General features: G+C 51.6%; 8 protein-coding genes across 8 annotated transcripts; 3 read left to right on the top strand and 5 right to left on the bottom strand.

Moving 5' to 3' along the window:
* Positions 1 to 58: 58 nt before the first annotated feature.
* On the bottom strand, positions 59 to 1,858 carry BCR37DRAFT_393550 (WD40-repeat-containing domain protein; the record flags this gene model as incomplete). Its single annotated transcript, XM_040871323.1, has 4 exons — positions 59 to 892; positions 933 to 1,442; positions 1,596 to 1,747; positions 1,804 to 1,858. 4 exons carry the CDS (start codon positions 1,856 to 1,858, stop codon positions 59 to 61), a joined length of 1,551 nt encoding a protein of 516 aa, XP_040724550.1.
* Positions 1,859 to 2,383: 525 nt separating this feature from the next.
* On the top strand, positions 2,384 to 3,653 carry BCR37DRAFT_380778 (eukaryotic integral membrane protein-domain-containing protein). The gene has a single exon (XM_040869548.1). The coding sequence runs from the start codon at positions 2,612 to 2,614 to the stop codon at positions 3,611 to 3,613; it is 1,002 nt and encodes a 333-aa protein (XP_040724551.1). The 5' UTR covers positions 2,384 to 2,611; the 3' UTR covers positions 3,614 to 3,653.
* BCR37DRAFT_380780 (galactosyl transferase) lies at positions 3,351 to 4,864 on the bottom strand. The gene has a single exon (XM_040869549.1). It carries the CDS (start codon positions 4,543 to 4,545, stop codon positions 3,718 to 3,720), a length of 828 nt encoding a protein of 275 aa, XP_040724552.1. The 5' UTR covers positions 4,546 to 4,864; the 3' UTR covers positions 3,351 to 3,717.
* A 67-nt stretch (positions 4,865 to 4,931) lies between these two features.
* On the bottom strand, positions 4,932 to 7,612 carry BCR37DRAFT_380781 (WD40-repeat-containing domain protein). Its single transcript, XM_040869550.1, has one exon. The coding sequence runs from the start codon at positions 7,522 to 7,524 to the stop codon at positions 5,020 to 5,022; it is 2,505 nt and encodes an 834-aa protein (XP_040724553.1). The 5' UTR covers positions 7,525 to 7,612; the 3' UTR covers positions 4,932 to 5,019.
* A 57-nt stretch (positions 7,613 to 7,669) lies between these two features.
* Positions 7,670 to 10,929, top strand: BCR37DRAFT_380782 (replication factor RFC1 C terminal domain-containing protein). The gene has a single exon (XM_040869551.1). It carries the CDS (start codon positions 7,735 to 7,737, stop codon positions 10,813 to 10,815), a length of 3,081 nt encoding a protein of 1,026 aa, XP_040724554.1. The 5' UTR covers positions 7,670 to 7,734; the 3' UTR covers positions 10,816 to 10,929.
* Positions 10,930 to 10,971: 42 nt separating this feature from the next.
* On the bottom strand, positions 10,972 to 11,940 carry BCR37DRAFT_348419 (uncharacterized protein; the record flags this gene model as incomplete). The annotated part of the gene is made up of 2 exons (XM_040867843.1): positions 10,972 to 11,687; positions 11,796 to 11,940. The coding sequence occupies 2 exons, from the start codon at positions 11,938 to 11,940 to the stop codon at positions 10,972 to 10,974; spliced, it is 861 nt and encodes a 286-aa protein (XP_040724555.1).
* A 511-nt stretch (positions 11,941 to 12,451) lies between these two features.
* BCR37DRAFT_57142 (uncharacterized protein) lies at positions 12,452 to 15,339 on the bottom strand. Its single transcript, XM_040872369.1, has one exon. The coding sequence runs from the start codon at positions 15,284 to 15,286 to the stop codon at positions 12,818 to 12,820; it is 2,469 nt and encodes an 822-aa protein (XP_040724556.1). The 5' UTR covers positions 15,287 to 15,339; the 3' UTR covers positions 12,452 to 12,817.
* Positions 15,340 to 16,621: 1,282 nt separating this feature from the next.
* On the top strand, positions 16,622 to 17,036 carry BCR37DRAFT_359017 (reduced growth phenotype protein 1; the record flags this gene model as incomplete). Its single annotated transcript, XM_040868212.1, has 1 exon — positions 16,622 to 17,036. A coding segment is annotated over exon 1 (402 nt), but the record flags the coding sequence as incomplete, so codon positions are not given.
* Positions 17,037 to 17,136: the final 100 nt, after the last annotated feature.

Raw genomic sequence — 17,136 nt, forward strand, 5'->3', positions numbered from 1 at the left:
TTGGAGCACCTTAAGCTACCTTAAATACACATGGCACACCGCCTATGGTTGGCAAAACTTATAATGCTGGCAACATGAGGACGGCCCCGGTCGGCCGTTGTCTACCCAATGCCAATCTCCCGCCCTCGTTGGAAAACTTGACACTATGCAACATGCCTTGTGTCTTATACGTTGCCAACATCTTGCCTGTATCAGCGTCCCATAACGACACTTCACCAGCCTGTCCTGCGCAGGCGAGAAGGTTTCTTGCAGGTGAAAAGGAGAGTGTGAAGAGAGATCGATCATGGTGCAAGACGTGCAACAAGTCACCACGTACAACATCCCAGATACATGCTTGCCCGTCGCGTGAACAACTCGCAAGCAGGCGTTTATCGCCGGAAGCGTTGGGAGCCCATTCGATGGATTGTACTTGTGATCGGTGATTTTGCAAGACTTGTGTAGCACCTGCTTGATCTGCGCGCCAGACACGGACCGTCGTATCGTCTGAACAGGTCGCTCCGAGGTTGATGACGGCATTCCATTTGAGGACGTTGATGTCTTGCTGATGTCCATCGAATTGTCGTATAGACGTCTCGCGACCGAGCTGCCACAGGAAAAGACGACCGTCTTTGCTACCGCTGATGAAGAGTGCATCAGCAATCCACTCGACATCGAGCACAGGCGACTTGAGATCCCAGCGTTGCATAGGTTGTGTCATCGCTGCTGTATTCCAAGAAGCAATCAATCCGTCCCCAGAAGCAGTCAGTAGTGCATCACCCTTCTTGTTGAACTTCACGGCAAAGATGGGGCCCGTGTGAAACCTCGCAGGTGACGCAACAGGCATATTGTTTTGTGCTTGCCAGAGACGTAGCGCGCCGTCAAACGAGCCCGCGGCAATCATTGTTCCTGCATTCTATTGTCAGCGTGATCTTAAAAAGAGGCTTGTTTCATACATTCCAAGCGATCGCAGTGACAGATTTGTCAGTGGTGCGTGACGGCAAGCAGGAAAAGGTCGTGCTCGATGCCGCATCGCCTTGTTTCGTTGGCAACTGCCACATCCGCACGGTACCGTCCGCAGATCCAGTGAGTAGACTTTGACGCTCTGAAGGGTGCCAGAGGCAATGATCCACGATGTCTACGTGGCCCTCGAGCGAGATCGTATCGCTGTCAGTGAGTTGCTTGACCGGATATTTTGGTTGCGCTGGTGCTCTCGCGACATCTGTCATCACGACATCTTTTGCACCATTCATAGCACTCGTAGCAGCTGCACTTGTGCCGTTGGGTGATGCCGGCGGTGTTCTCCGGCGTTTGTCCCCCTCTGCTGATGCAGCTGCAGTATTGATTTTCCGCTTTACTGTCCCATTCGCCGCTCCAGCTATCGCCGCTGCTGTCATAGAAGTTCCTTTTACACCCGGAATAAGACTTGATGGAATAACCTCGGATGCTTCCTTCTCAACGCCGTTCTGCATCACGTTAGCATCCAGTCATGATGATAATCGGCTGCAACTCAGTCTGCCATCTGAATGTCGAGTGCGGCACAGCACATGTGGCTGATGAAGCTACTGTGACTGCGCTTCTCATCTGGCGAGCTGCGTATGAGCAAAAGAAGGACATACCTCGTCGAGCTGTGCAAGACATTCTTCAAACATGAGGGCGCGCTGAAGACTATTGACAAGATGGCCCGTTGGTACACGTGTTGCCCATTGCCGGTCCAAATCATCTGCATTGCGCATTTCATTTTTGAGAGAGAAGGCAGCATGATCGAAGCCTTGTGGGTAGTGTGTTAGTCGATGCTGTGGGATATGTCCCGTGCGATGAGTTTACCTGATTCGCATAGGTACCGCCAGACTATATAGTTGACCTGGTCCGAGTGGATCATCTGTGCGGCTGTTTTTTGGTCGATTGAGCTAATTACAAGGGAAAGCGGAGTTGTTTCCGCTCTTCAACGAGAGCAGGCCGAGCAGATGGGATTTGAAAAGCTAATTGAGGAGCAGAGCTTGTTCAATAGAGCGTCAGAGCAGGAACCAGCACACGGCGTCCGAAGCAGAGCGTCACTGTAGGTGTGGTTGTGTTCTGTTGACGGGGTGGTCTCTTGTCTCTGTGCGCCCTTCCCTTCAATTTTGGCGCGCAAACCTCGAAATCTGCCTGACAGCTGCACCCGAGAGGCAGTCAGCAGCTGTAGCCACATACATCAGGACATGATCTGTCTGAAGCGCTATGTATACTTTATGTTAAGGAGCTTAATAAAGTTGTGCCTCCAAGAAATGGCCGATGGAAGCTCTTGTCGATGTGGGAGCTTTGAAAATACCATCTATGACCTATACTGAAGGCCCTCAGCCAGCCTTCTCACCATTCTTCATGCCCTTGCCTATATTGCCATGTCTTCCAGGCTACTCCTAACACGAGCATGCTCTGTTGCTTTGCGTGTGTTGCTGACGCGACGCGGAAATCAATTTCTCAAGACGCACGGAATATTGAACGCGACAACACGCAAGTGCAAGCCGGTTTTACAGCGACAGTGCCACAGGCCTGCCAAAGGAAACACAAGTCCAGCTTGTAACGGCCTTTTCAGCCAGTCTCAGCCACCACGGGGGTTCTCTCTGTCCTCTTGGTCGTCTGGCTCTATCGCAAGATGAGCTCCTACATGGGCATCATCGACCTAAAGCGCATACCTATTGTCACAAAGGCTGTTTGCGCGGCGACATTAGCTCTTTCTCTCTTCTCCTGGCTACTGCGGTATCGGCATTGGGCAAGCACAGGTGACGAAGAAACGCGGACAGATGCCGGGATCGTCAAGTACGTAACGCTCGTCCCGGCTTCTTCATTCTACTTGCCATGGACGCTCATTACCAATCAGGTGGTTTCGAGCAATCTTGTGACATTAGTCATTAGTTTCGCCGTCTTGCTTCTTGGCGGCCGGTACCTCGAACGGGCGTGGTCGTCCAGGGAGTTGGCACAATTCTATCTCATTGTTGGCCTTTCAACGAGCATTTCGATGTACATTGGGCTAGTCTTCCTCTCTGGATTGACCCGTGATACAGCCTATATTCACTACGCCATCTATGGCTCGAGTGGCCTTCAAGCAGCTATTCTCGTGGCATTCAAGCAACTCGTGCCAGAACACACAGTCACTCTCTTCAAGGATCGCATCAAAATACGTGTGAGACATATTCCTGCGATATACTTGCTGTGCACTAGCATCTTGGCGCTGCTGTTGGGACACTTTCAAACTATACCCACAGCAATAACTGGCTTCTTTGCATCGTGGGTGTACCTCCGATTCTACAAGCCTGCACCTCCAGACCTTGCAGCGCACTCGGTCTCGCTGCATGGCGATGCTTCGGAGACCTTTCGTCTCTCTGGCTTCTTCCCGGATTTCGCACATGGACAAATAGACTACATCAGTGACAAAGTCTTTGACTTGCTCGTCTCGCTCGGTATATGCATCCCATTCGGCGATCAAGAAGAGCGCAACGATTACGGCCATCGAACAACGCCCAATGTTGCAAATCGAGCTGAAGCAGAGCGAAGACGCGCATTGGCCCTCAAGGCATTGAGTACACGATCACAGGCAAAGCAAGAGGCAGAGATGATGCTAAATGAGCCTGGGCCGGAAAGCATGCCGCAACTTTAGAACCATTTTCAGGTTTGTAGAACGTCTATTCATGCGTGTGTCTATCATTCCTTTTGTGTGTGTGTCCCTTATTGTCATGCTCTTGAAGAGGATCGGGCGATGCGTCAATGCGGTACGTCACCCGTCGCTGGCACCGCAGCAGTCGTGCCAGACTTGCCCTCGGCAGTTTGTCTATACCAACGATCAATCTCATGCTCGCATGACCTCGCAGGCCCGTTACATCCCTCAAAAAACAGCACGAAATCCCCTTCCTTATAACCCATGTCCCCAGCAGCATTGATATAAGAACATAGGAGTCGCTTTGGTACCAGAGCCGCCTTGTATAGCGTTGTGTAGTGCCATTCTAACATGTGCTCGAGTGCAGAGGTCGCATGATTCTCAAATTTGTCGTAGGCTCGAAAGAGGGGATCATACCAGCTTTCCAACAAATACTTGGCGTAGTCTCCTCTGCGAAGCAAAAATGAATGTGCATTGAATCCTTGCTGATCTTGACTGAGGATAAAGTCGATACTCTCCATGTCTGGAGTCTTGAGAGTCTTGATGATGTTCTCTCCCGGCACAACGGGCACGTCGCGTAGTATCAAGTTGGAGAGCACACTTGGCTTGAGGATGTCATTCACAAGCGATAAGCTCTGATCCATAATGAGGGCCTCTGGGTCCAAGTACCATATCCAGTCTGCTTCAGGGTGCTCTTGGAGTACTTCGCGCAGAGCATACAATTTGATCCAACTATCATGCTCGACAGCACTCGGATTCACTGGCGCAATGGGACTGTACTTTGCAGCATTCTTGATCAGAAGTTGATAGCCGTGCCGATCCGCGTAGGCTTGACGATTGGATATAATTGCATCCAAGTATGGCGCTCTTTCCAGACCACCTTGTGTTTCTGTGAAGGCTACAAGGACCATGAGCAATGGTACCGCAGGCAGCATAGCCGTATGTCCCACCTGGGCGTCTCTACTGGATGTAGTCAAGAAGAAGACAGAGAAACCAATGATTGTAGCAAGGATCAGTTTCCACAGACCCTTGCCCACACGGACAAGGTCCGCTAGTTCGACAGACAGTGCAAAGTGTGAATGCTTCGAATTGAAATGTGGAAGACCTCAACAAGCGATGAAGATGGCCAAAGTGAATGCAGCTTGGTGCATTGATAGCGACACCTGACCTTGAGCAACAGGAGCTTTGACTCTCCCGCGGTTCCAGCGAAGCTATACGTGACAAGTAGGAGCTCGAGTATGTGGTGTTGTGATAACAGCTCGATCCAAAAATACTTTGACGAATTGCAAATGAACCTGCCGCTTTCATGCGACGTCACATTGGGCAATTACCTGGGGACAACAATGTCACAACATTGCTATAGATACAGCCTCCTAAACTCATAGTCCATGTCTTTATCAAGAGATGTGTCATACTTCAGACGCTGCTTCATTCTTGTCTGCCAATCTCTGCTTCATCACATTCATCAACTCATTAACATCCATAGCCAGCACCTGCTTCTCCTGACCTGAAAACCAGCTTGACGCCCTTCGCAGCTGTGCAAGCGCTGCATCATCCAATGGAATACGCACATGACTTGCCGACAAAGATTCAAGCGCACTGAGTGTCCGTTCTAGCAAGCGCTCTTGCGTAGTGTCAGTAGCTGTTAGAGAATCACTAGAAGCGCTCGTCGTGAATGTGCTGCGAGACGATGGCCTTGCTGGCGAGCGCAATCGTTTGTTGGCTGCAGAAATTGGAACTGATGATGGTGAAGGCGAATGACGGCCTTCTCCGAGTTTGGACGGCGACAGCGGTCTCGATGGTGACTTGGACTGCCGCGGCGTTTCTGCCTTCCGTCTCGCTGGTCGTGTCAAGGCCTGCTGGCGAGGAGAAGATAGCTTGAGCAGCTCTGCTTTGCCAATGGGCTTGCGAACCGGTACATCGTCATCTTCTGCGCCAATGCGCTCTTGGAATCGCCAATGAACAGTGAGACCATCTGTGCTGGTGCTTACACAAATAGTTGGGTCCCGCTTCGACCACATCAGACTCGTGAGGCGCTCTGTGTGTACAAATCCGCGATTCGAGATGCAACAGCCAGTCTCCAATGAGCGAATTGCTAGTGAGCGGTCGCTCAGATGGCTGCAGCATAGGTTATCCCCTGAAATTGCCATTCGTGCGATCGCCTCGTCAGTTTTGTATAGCTCTTTGCTGACTGCGGTAACGGGATCCACGCGTAGCATGCTCTTATCTGTTGTCGCAACCAGTAGTATTCCAGGTTCCTGAATAGCCCAGCAAGTCGGCGCACTCTTGAGACTGACAGTCCGGCGTGACTTCCACACAATTTCGCCGTCATTCAGTGCAAAGTGACGTAAGATGATTGTTCTGTCTGATGCACCAGAGACAAGCATGTCCGGCAACAAGAGAAGCTGAGTGACGGCTGCTGTGTGGTCGTCACAAGTCTGCAAAAGATTTAGAGTGGGTGGGACCTGCCCATCCGGTGACGAGGCCTGGAAGAGCTGCACAGTCTGATCTTTAGAGGCAGAGGCAAGCAAGACGATGTCACATTCGGTGCGGAGCATGCACACATTTGCAACCTCATCTTGATGGGCTCTCAGCTTGACTGAAAGTTCTGTTTCAAGATTGCAGAGCGATACACTTCCAGTTGCATGCCCAAGCACAACTAGCCGATCCCAAGCGGACGCAGAAGTGACTGACGAGGCACAGCCGAGCTGGGTTTGCAGAATACCAGTTTCTCTTATGTGCGTCACGACAGCCTTCTTGTCGACTGTGATGCTTTCATCATCTCGCTCGGCATAGTGAATCACGGGAGTACTGCCGGCTAGAATGATTGGATCCTCTTGGCGGAAGTAGACTCGCAATTTACCATCTTTTGTGGCCACAATGGTACAGTGATCGGTCCCCAGTATGCTCTCAACCACTGCACTCGACTGAAATTGCAACAGCTGATTGGCAAGAGAGCCACCTCTTTGAAGAACCTCTAGGGCACCAAAATCGCCAGCTCCGAGCAATGTTCCTGAATCACTGTATAGACACTTGATTTTGCTCCGTCCTTCGAGCAATGGGCGCACTTGACGCTCATCCAAGTCCAATAAGCATACGCTTGTCTCTCCACAGGCAATCGCACATGTTACATCGTGCAATTGCACTAGATCAATGAAGGTCTCCTGCACAAATTGACCAAGAATGGCATTGCGGCCTTCAAGTTGTGGTGTAGGCCTGTCGAGCGATTCGAGACTCTTCCGTCGCCCTTTGCCAGCTTCACAGTGCCAAACCTTGATATGCCGAGTGCCAAGCGTGATGATGCGATCTCCTATCCATGAAACCGAATTCAGACGACTGGTGATTCTGTTGGTGGCCACCTTTTGGAAGGCTGAGCCTGCGTTGTTCGTCGCAAAGACGTGTATATTACCGTCGTGCATGTAGCCGATCGACACGAATCGCCTCGAGTCAGGTGCAAACTTGAGCAGCTGCACGCCGTGAGTATGAACGCAGATGATTTGAATCGGCTCTTGACTCGAAGAAGACAAGTCCCACAGCAAGATGCGCGGTGCCTGTCCTGCTTCCCCTGCGATCACGTACCGGCCATCAGGACTTATATCCAAGCTCACCAGTGACTTTGTACGTTCGCGGCCCTTGGCTGGTTCAGCGAACTCCTCAAAATTGAGCGTCATTGAATTGCTTCGCTCAGGGGAAACGCTGCCTCGTGCATGACTCGAGGATGATTCAGCGATCTGCGACTGATGCTTAGGAACGTGTAGCAAGCGTTGAGACAAGCAATTAACAGACGTCGAAGCAGATAAATCTCGAATGACAATGACTGTACCAGCGGCATGCGCAAGGAGATTTGTTTGAGAAAGAGCGGGCGACGATGTGCGCCCAGCAATGCTGCGCGGTTCTAGAGTATATCGAGACATTTACAATCAGGGCGATTCGTCAGACCATACCGTGCAGCATGCGATCACTCGATATCAGAGCTTATCAGTTAGAAGACTGAGTGGTGTATGATGGACTGGTTTGTGGACGCGTCGAGCGAAATTCAACTTGGACGCGACTCGCCACGACCGCGACGACTGACGACTACCAAGAAAGGGCGAAAGCCGGGCTACACTCAAGCAGCACCCAGCATGCCTGGAGATATCCGCAACTTCTTTAGCAAGCCGTCCGCTTCGGCCAGCAAAGAAAAGAAGCCAACGAGGAAGAACGTTGTGGCATCAGATTCAGAAGAGGAAGAGGTAGTGCCGTCGAAACCTGTGGCTGCTCCACCCAGTATTGAAAGTCCAAAAAAGAAGACCGTCCAGACTATCGATTCCGATGTATTCTTTGCAGATACCAAGATCACGAAGAAGGCTCCTCTGAAGGTAAGCAAACCGGTGGTCAAAAAGGCCCAAAAGCTTGAGGATGACGACTACGAATTTGACAATATGGAATTGGATGAGGAGGATTTTGCAATGATTGATGCAAAAGTGGAGGAAGAGTCTCAAAGGCGCGTTCAGTCTCAGTCTCAATCTCAATCTCAAGGCCGCGCCGGTCAACCAGCCTCGAGTCAACCTGTGGTCGATATCCTATCAAGTGATGACGACACGTCCCCGAAGAAGCGCAAGGTGAGCTCTGCACGATCAACACCAGCAAAGAAGGCCAAGGTAGAGTCCGTCATTGACTTAGACGCAGTAGAGGAAAAGCCTGCACGATCAGCTCGCAGTACACCTGCTAAAAAGGCCAAGGCCGGTGTTCAGCTCGTGGAGGGGTCTCTTGGCCTCATCGAAAAGGACGAAAACAAATCGTCACCAAAGGCAAAGACGCCTGCGAAACCATCGCCTGCAAAATCTGCACTAGCCAAAGCATCGGCGAAGAAGACTACTGTCAAGAAGTCGACTGAACCCGCCAGGACCAAAGAAGCGCAAGCCATTTTGGATGCGATTCCTAGTGCTGAAGTTCCCGAAGTCGGCGAGCCTGTTGACTTCAAATTCGGTGGCGGCGCTCAAAGTCGTGGTGCGATCGCGCCAGGCTCCAAAGACCTTCCTGTTGGAGAGGATGATTGTCTTGCGGGCTTGACCTTCGTTCTTACAGGCATCCTTACATCCCTCTCGCGAGAAGATGCAGCGGAGCTCATCAAGGAATACGGTGGCAAAGTGACGGCGACACCATCCAGCAAGACGAGCTTTGTCGTGCTTGGGGAACAAGCCGGTCCTTCGAAAATCAAGAAGATTCACGAACTCAAGCTTCGTACGGTCGACGAAGATGGTTTGCTTCGTATGATTCAGACCATGCCTGGCGCTGGCGGCTCCGGCGCAGCCGCACAGAAGGTGCTTGAGAAGCGGCAGGCAGAAGCACAGAGAGCCGTGGATGAAGCAGCAGCCTTTGAGAAGCGGGAAGCCGAGGAGCGTCGTAAAGCACAAGCCCTGCTGAAGGGCAAAGCAGCTGAGGGCATTATCGGTGGTCCACGTATCTTTGACCCGTCTGAGCAGCTCTGGACAACCAAGTATGCTCCCAAGACCATGAAGGAGGTGATGGGCAACAAGGCGAGTGTCGAGAAGCTTGAGCGCTGGTTGACTGGCTTTCAGAAGGCACAAGCTGCCAGTTTTAAAAAGGGCGGTCCTGATGGCCTTGGCTTGTATCGAGCGGTGCTGTTGTCAGGTCCCCCGGGCGTAGGCAAGACGACGAGCGCACATCTGATCGCCAACCTGGCTGGATTCGACGTCTTGGAGTTCAATGCCTCTGATACGCGTTCGAAGAAGTTGCTCGAGACCGGCTTGGCTGGTGTGGTTGACAACACGTCGCTGAATGGTTATTTCGCTGCAGATGGAGAGCAAGTGCAAAAGAACAAAAAGAAGATGGTCTTGATTATGGATGAAGTTGACGGCATGAGCAGTGGTGACCGCGGTGGTGTGGGTGCCCTGAATGCAGTCATCAAGAAGACCACCATTCCGATCATTTGCATCTGCAATGATCGCAGCTCCGTCAAGATGAAGCCACTGACCTTTACTACTCTCGATCTCAAGTTTCAGCGGGCTTCGAAAGATCAGATTCGTTCGCGCATTATGAGTATTGCATACCGTGAAAAGCTCAAGATTACGCCACAAGCTGCAGATCAGCTCGTCGAGGGTACTGGCAGTGACATTCGACAAATTATCAATCTGCTGAGCATGCACCGCTTGACCATGAATGCAATGGATTCAGGTCGTGAGAGTGCCAAGGCCGCTGAGAAGAATACAATCTTGAAACCATGGGACATTGTCGGTCAGTTCCTCAATGGTGCCAACTATCACGAACGCAGCCCCATGACGCTCAATGACAAGATCGAACTTTATTTCAACGACCATTCACTGTCGTACCTCATGGTGCAAGAGAATTTTCTCCTCACGAATCCAGAGCGATGTCGCGCCGTGGCGCCTCCGAAGCGTAAGATGATGAAGCACCTGCAGCTTCTTGAACAAGCAGCGAGCAGTATCTCAGACAGTGACTTGGTCGATCAGCTGATCCACGGCTCGCAGCAGCATTGGAGTCTTATGCCTGTGCATGCCGTCTTTTCCTGCGTTCGACCTTGTTCGTTTGTCGCTGGCGTTGGTCATGGTCGATACGGTTTCCCATCCGTGTTGGGTCGCATGTCTACGACTGGCAAAGCCTATAGATTGCTACGCGAAGTACATGCGCATCTGCGTCTCAAAGTCTCTGGCGATCGCTTTGAGATTCGTCGGGACTACCTACCAACGCTGTATAGACGATTGCCACAACGTCTCTCGGTTGGCGGTCAAGATGCGATTCCAGAGATAATGGAATTGATGGATGAGTATTACCTCAACAAAGATGACTATGATTCATTGATTGAGCTTGGTATGGCGGGTGAGGAACTCCAGATCGATACAACGACAAAGAGTGCCTTTACGCGCATCTACAATAAAGCTGCACACCCTGTTGCCTTTTTGCCAACTGCTGCGAGTGGTGCTGCAACGCAGGCAAGGAAGATGTCAAAGGAGGCTGCACCGGATATTGAGGACGCTCTGGAGCTCTCTGACGAAGAGGCTGCGGCTGTGCCGGAGAAGGTAGAGGACGATGAAGACATCAGTAAGGACAAGGCCATCAAGGCACTCAAGAAGCCTAGTGCGAGTGCTGCAAAGGGCAAAAAGGCTCCCGCCGGGAAGGGCAAGGCATCAGCAGGCGGCAGTAGTGCTGGCTCATCCAAGACGAAAAGTCGGGCGAAAAAGTGAAGAATAGAGTTGGCGCCTCTGGCTTTCTGACGTATTATGAAGGAGTCTTGACCGTGTGTAAACCTACCGTATGCTATTGCTATGAGGAAAGCTTGAAAAACAACAATGAAATGGTAAAGTATGTCGTTGAATGGCAAACAAAGCAAATTGTCGTGATTATACAGGGCACACCAGTGTATCTTCTTCATCGTCGTCTGTGACAAGCTTGTCGAAGGCATGTGTGTCTTTCGCTTCGAACCAGTGTTCAAGCGGCGTTCCGCGCCAAAGACGTTGCCATGCAGGCTGGCCAGATAAGCCCATCTCGAACTCATGCTCTTTCCGTACAATGAATCCTTGAAGCAGTGTGAAAGCGAATCCAGCGTACGCGAGACCGCTGAGGAGATCTATTCTCCAGTGATGCCGCAGGTACATGGTTGACCACCACTGCCAAAGCAAGTAGAAGCCAAGCACATAGCGGCCCTTGAGCGAGTATCTGCCGATAAATAAAAAGCAACACGCGGCAAAGGCCCCGTGGAGAGAGGGAAAAGCACCAAAGACGAGTGGAGACGCCTTGAATGCATTTTCGTAGAGATGCGTGCCGAGTACTTTATCCACTCGAACAAGTCCAGCGCTACTCCCGGGCATAGAGTAGTTGCCTGGCGGCAGCGGGTAGCCATACTGGTCGCCATACCAAGGAGCGGCTGTTGGGAAGAAGAGATGCGTGATGATGCCTAGGCAGTTTTGCAGACCGAATGACCAAGCGAATGCACCGACGATGCCTGGTGGAGCGAAGAACCAGAGCCAGGCCGCACAGAGAAAGGGAGAGACAAAGTGAATGACGCCGTAGCTGAGCCAGGCAAATACGTCCAGAGGTGCTGACAGGTATGGGGTGCCTAGATACAGCAGATTGAGTAGAACGGGTGGCAAGGCCCCGAGAAGCGCAAACCGCGGTCGCCGCGTCAAAGTGAAGACCCAGAGAAAGCCATAGAAGGCGATGACACACTGCAGAAAGAGACCTAGCGGTGTATACCCGAAAATCTGCGCGTCTCTACGCTCGAGGACTTTGACATGTATGTGCGGCCGGATATTGGGACTAATGCGTCTCGCATTTTTGAAGGTCAGGATCCACGCCAGGATGAAGATCATATTGGTGAGTATTTCTCTGAGCAAGCCGAAGAGCGTATGCTTGTTGAGCAGGGTTTGCCAGATGTGTAGCAGCAGCCTAGGGCCTGCCAATAGAACATTGATGGCACATTGCGCCTGCGGATTTTGCACGGCGGGACTTCTGCGCTCCATCTCTAATGTTCTCAGCAGAGCAGAAGAGCTCGTAGGGCACTGGCTACGTGATACACCTTGAAGCAACAGTGTCGTGTGCCGGTTGACTCGCGGTATCGGCGATGTCGTGTGCAACGAATTCAATCTTGCTCCGTGCGTTCCTACGGCGATGAGCTCTGGTTTCTACCTGAATCGATGGCCTTGATGTTGATGTAGTGTTTACTCGGAGGATGAGCCTTGTGCTCCTTCTGCAGGTGCTCGTGTGACCGTGCCTGTGGTGCGCTGTTGCTGCGCTTTGAGGCCAAGATTCAACAAAAAGCGCCGCCGATGTCACAGAGTGGTAAGCACGCAGCAACATTGCTCAGCACTGAGTCAGCAGACACGTAGAAGCTTCAGCAGAGGAGATGACATGAGATGGATGCTATAGACATGCCGCTAGCTATTATAAAATGAGATACAACTAGTATTTAGATTAGGAAAATAGAGGAAAGGACTAGAGACAAGAAGTCTGTTCAAGATCTCGCGCCGAAATCTTCGAAGTGCGCCGACATCAATCCTTGGTGCGCCGGCAACAAATAACCGCCGGATGGGCCAAGACGGGAATAATAAGGCCGATCGTAGTGCCCAAGAATCCAAGAATCAAGATTCAAGATCGGGCCAGCGGCTCGTATCATCTGCTCAGGTGGAAAGGCCAACTGTACTGAGAGTCTGAGACAGGGTGTATTGGAAAGGTGCCAGTCAGCTGTCATCAAGTGACAGGCCGAGCAGGATATCGAAACGATGTCCCGCGGCTATTGACCCCTTGCCGCATCCACGTCTGCAGTGTTGTCGAAGGCACAGCAGTCGGTTCAAATTTAGGCAACAACGACGCATCATCCGAAAAGATTGAAACGGCAGATTGGCCGCTCGGTGACATTTCCGGACGTCGTGCAGGACTGCGACCGCGATGTTGTGGTGGTGGTGAAGCAGCACGTGGGCTATTAGGTGTATAGGTGTAAGTCTGGGAGTGCATGGATGACATGCGACTTGGAGTGTCACCTTGTCCGCCGGGTGACTTTAAGCTGAGATCAGGTGAAGGGGAGGTGATGTACCTTAGCAAGTCCTCTGAGCGACGACTGCTTGCATTGCTCGGTGATCGTTGTGGGTGTGTCGGGGAAGGCGCGCGGTCAGAGAGTCGCGGTGAATCGAGGTAGGGCGAATAACTCAATCCTGGTGAGGAACGCTCGGTGAAGGGCGTCAGCGGCATCTTTTGCGCAGGGGACATCACTTGATCAATGACAGATTCAAGACCAAGCCCGCTTGTTGTAGACACCACAGATAAACGAGGTGCTCGAGAACTCCTGCGGAACGGTGGTAATGCTGGTAGAGACGGTGGCGGAGTTGAACTAGGCGGCACTTTTGACTTTTTAGAAAGCGTTCTGACACGACGAAGGGTACCCGTAGAAGGCTCCAATACATCTTCCTCCCGAAGCACTAAGCCTAGCCCAGCTAATTGGTTTTGGAAGTCTTCAACAGAGTCGCTGATGATGGGTGTCGTTGCCAGTGTGATTCGCAAATGCTCAAGATCATCTTCATCAGTAATAGACAAAGGAATAGCTCGCCCAGTACCATCTTCTCCAATCTCAACCATTTCTGGGTAGCTCAAATCCAATGACGAGCGACCAGATTCGATGCTTGGGTTGACGACTCTCAATTGCAGTTTCGGTGCAGTGAAAGTCAGGAATCTCGGGGACGCTGGCATCGCTATTTGGACCATTCGATCTTGAACGTTGTACTCAGCTTGCTCATCTGTGTAGCCATCCAATACTTGATTGATGGAATGGTCCTTATCTGAACCACCTGTGGGTGAAGCAGAACGTGCACGACACGCATGTAGCGCTGCCCAGGGTGGTAATGATACTGCTCGCATCGCGTCTTGTCGCATATCCGCTGGCCTGAACGCCATTTCTTTGCCCTGGTAGCTGTATCCCGCTTCAGACGCGTATGAATCGAGTCGTGGGAATGGCACTTGGTGTTGTCGCTGCTTACGGCGCCGGAGACAAAAGAGTGCAAGGACGCCACATGCAATGACGAGAATGCCGATGCCTGAGATGATGCCTGCCACAGCTGCTATGGGTAAACCCATGTTATTGTTCTTGCTTGGATTGGCTGTGGGGTCGTAGCTATTCAGCCACGTATTGGCGACAGTGTCATACAAGTAAATTTGATTGTTGAAGGTTGTACTGTTGGCAGATCCCACCATACCGAAGGCCATGACCATGATGGAGTTGGTAGTCATGACAGCTGCATGGCCATACAATCCGCTCGGTGGGGCGAAATCCAGTCCAGCTGGTTTCACCTCGGCAATCTGCAACGCACCATCTTGTAGCTTGATGCTGATAAAACTAGGTGTGCTTGCTGCAGCACCGACTGAGCCACCGTAAATAAATGTATGCGAGCCGTTGAATGCAGCAGAGTGTCCTGAGCGTGCAGTTACGGAAAGAGAGCCGACTGATGGCGACAGGTAGGACCATGCAGAGCTATTGGCGCCATAAAGCGCATACTGCGACATGCCGACCCAAGAGGCCTTACCTCCTGAACCGGCAGATTCACCTCCAACTAGCAGAAAGGATCCATCGCTTAAGGGCGTCAATGACATGTCTGCCTGTGCAATGGGCGGACTCGCATCCTGCAAGCTGGTCCAGTTATTTGTCTTTGAATTGATGGTGTACAATGTGTTGTAGTAGTACTGGCTCGACGAGCAGCCGGAGACTGAGCGGCCACCAAAGTACAAGACTTGGCCATTAATATAAGCAGCACGAGCACCTGTCCTTGCTATGGTCGGCACAGTACCTGTCATTTGAATTATGTTCCATGAATCGCTCGAGACATTGAACTGCTGCGTCTGTACTTTGCCTGCACAGTTATTGGTCGTACCGCCAATGAGCTGGAGTGTGCCGTCGCCGGTATGAACTAGTGTAGCATCAGCCACGGGTGAAGCTAACTGTCCCAAGGATGTGACTTGGACATCCGACCGATTGAAGGCTTCCAAATTGATGGCAAAGACGTCGGCCGTGACGTTAGACGTTGAAGAAGCGCCGCCTGCAAACACAATCCGGTTGTGTTTTGCATCGAAAGTCGCGGCTGGAAAAGAACGGGAGATGGAAAGAGCGTTTATTGGTGCGAGGAGAAGGAGCAGGGAGAGCCAGCTCCCTAACATCGGCCTGCGATGGTCCATGGTCCTCTTTTGCACCTTTGTGTGTGGTGTTGATTGTTTGCGCCTTTGCGATGTGCAACGAGCGAATTTGACAGCTGCAACGCCTCAGAGCCTCGTCTTCTCCTGCCAATAGTCACCCACTACTCTCACTGTCTCTCAGCCATCTGCTGGACATGCTAGGAACTGCTACTGTGTTGATGAGCTGAAACTCATAAGACTGCCTTCAATGATCACACTTGCTGCAGAAGCTAAAGAAAATCAATGCTTCGCAGGGCAAGAGCTCAAGCTGAAGATTACCCTGACCAATGCTTCTCTGCCTGCGGCTCTACAGTCGCTCGCCAAATTTGATGAGCAACAAAGAGATAGTCTAGATGAAACACGGCGAATGCATTCGAGGTCTCCGCCACTCCAGCGCGGCCACAAGAGAATGGCATCCACTGGTTCTGACCTTATTGCGAAACCGACTCGGCATGTGCGAAAGCTATCACTCATCACAGATGCATCGCTGTCGGAAGCCATTGCTACATCTCCCACTGCTGAGAGAAGACTGAGCCTGCAGCCTGGCACTGCAGACGCAAAGACAGAATCGCCAAGTACAAGTCCAACACTAGGTCATCGACGGCGGCCCAGCTGGCTGAATCAGCGCAGACGTTCGTCACAGAGGGGTAGCAATGGTTTTCAGAGTACATCTATCTTGTCGCCGCCGCAGGTTGAAGAGATTGTCATGCTGCATGCGCAAATAACAGGCCAATTCACTCTTGACCCTGCGCTCATCAAGCCAGAGTCTTTTGAGCACTTGAAAGGCAAAGCCTTTACTGGAGGTCCTGCCGCGGGAGGACTTGTTGGTACGCAAACAAAAGTCGCAGATGCATGGTCCTTCAGCAATTTGAAGAGCATCTTGCTTGACCCAGCCCAATCATCGCTTGCAGAATTGCGCGAGACCACGTCTGGTCGACAAATTCCCATCCTATCAATGCCTCCGACAATCCTTGGCGTAGAAATCAAGCTACGGCCGGGTCAACAAGAAACGTTCTTTCTGCAGTGTCCTTTACCGAGCTCATTGCCATGTGGCTACCAAGGCAAAGCCATCAAAATTTCCTATAGCCTCAAGCTGACTGCGCAACGAAGCGACAATACATTCAAAACTGTCGAGCTACCACTACGAGTCTACGGCAGCTTCACAAAGATGAGTCCGCCGTACGCTTGTGAAAAACCACACCTCTTTACGAGATCGCCACTTGTTTGCCTGCCCACGCAACCAACACGCGCGATTCAGTCAACGCTCACAAAGCAGGACTTTGAGAGTTATCTTGAGACACTTCTTCCGCAAGCTGGGCAGCCAGCTCAGCCAATCATCCCTTCACCCACCATGGAGCGCTCTGGGTATTTCAATCCTGAGTCTATGCACGAAAGCCTCTCAATTTACAGGAGTACAAGGCAAGTACCAGCCAAATTTGACATTGCACGCGCAGGGCGGACAGTGGGCGTCATAACATTACCAGGCATCCTGTTTAGCGCTGGCCAGACCATCATGGGCAAAATTGACTTGCGGGATGCACAGCTCAATTGCTTCGGTTTCGAACTTTCTCTGGAATTATCAGAGACGATACCAGAAAGCCTTGCAGTCAAGACACCCGAACAGACTTTGTTGTCTACGCGTCGCGTACTCAGCTCGCAGGTCGAGACGACAGCCTTTGCAAAAGAAGCGATTATCGAGCTGCCGATACCTGCACTCGCCTCGCCGAGCTTCCAGACAACAGCAGCCAAGATAGAGTACAGCCTGTTGATTGAGTTTATGGTCTCAGAGAAGGAAAATTGGCTGCTGGAATGTCAAGGCAAGCATGGAGTGGAGATGTGGCCCTTGGACAAAG

Source organism: Protomyces lactucae-debilis (assembly GCF_002105105.1).
Source record: "Protomyces lactucae-debilis strain 12-1054 chromosome Unknown BCR37scaffold_12, whole genome shotgun sequence".
Taxonomy (NCBI): domain Eukaryota; kingdom Fungi; phylum Ascomycota; class Taphrinomycetes; order Taphrinales; family Protomycetaceae; genus Protomyces; species Protomyces lactucae-debilis.

What these genes read in the sequence shown, in the direction of transcription:
- BCR37DRAFT_380778 (XM_040869548.1), top strand. Translation starts at nt 2,612, where the DNA reads ATGAGCTCCTACATGGGCATCATCGACCTAAAGCGCATACCTATTGTC.
- BCR37DRAFT_380780 (XM_040869549.1), bottom strand. Translation starts at nt 4,545, where the DNA reads ATGCTGCCTGCGGTACCATTGCTCATGGTCCTTGTAGCCTTCACAGAA.
- BCR37DRAFT_380781 (XM_040869550.1), bottom strand. Translation starts at nt 7,524, where the DNA reads ATGTCTCGATATACTCTAGAACCGCGCAGCATTGCTGGGCGCACATCG.
- BCR37DRAFT_380782 (XM_040869551.1), top strand. Translation starts at nt 7,735, where the DNA reads ATGCCTGGAGATATCCGCAACTTCTTTAGCAAGCCGTCCGCTTCGGCC.
- BCR37DRAFT_57142 (XM_040872369.1), bottom strand. Translation starts at nt 15,286, where the DNA reads ATGGACCATCGCAGGCCGATGTTAGGGAGCTGGCTCTCCCTGCTCCTT.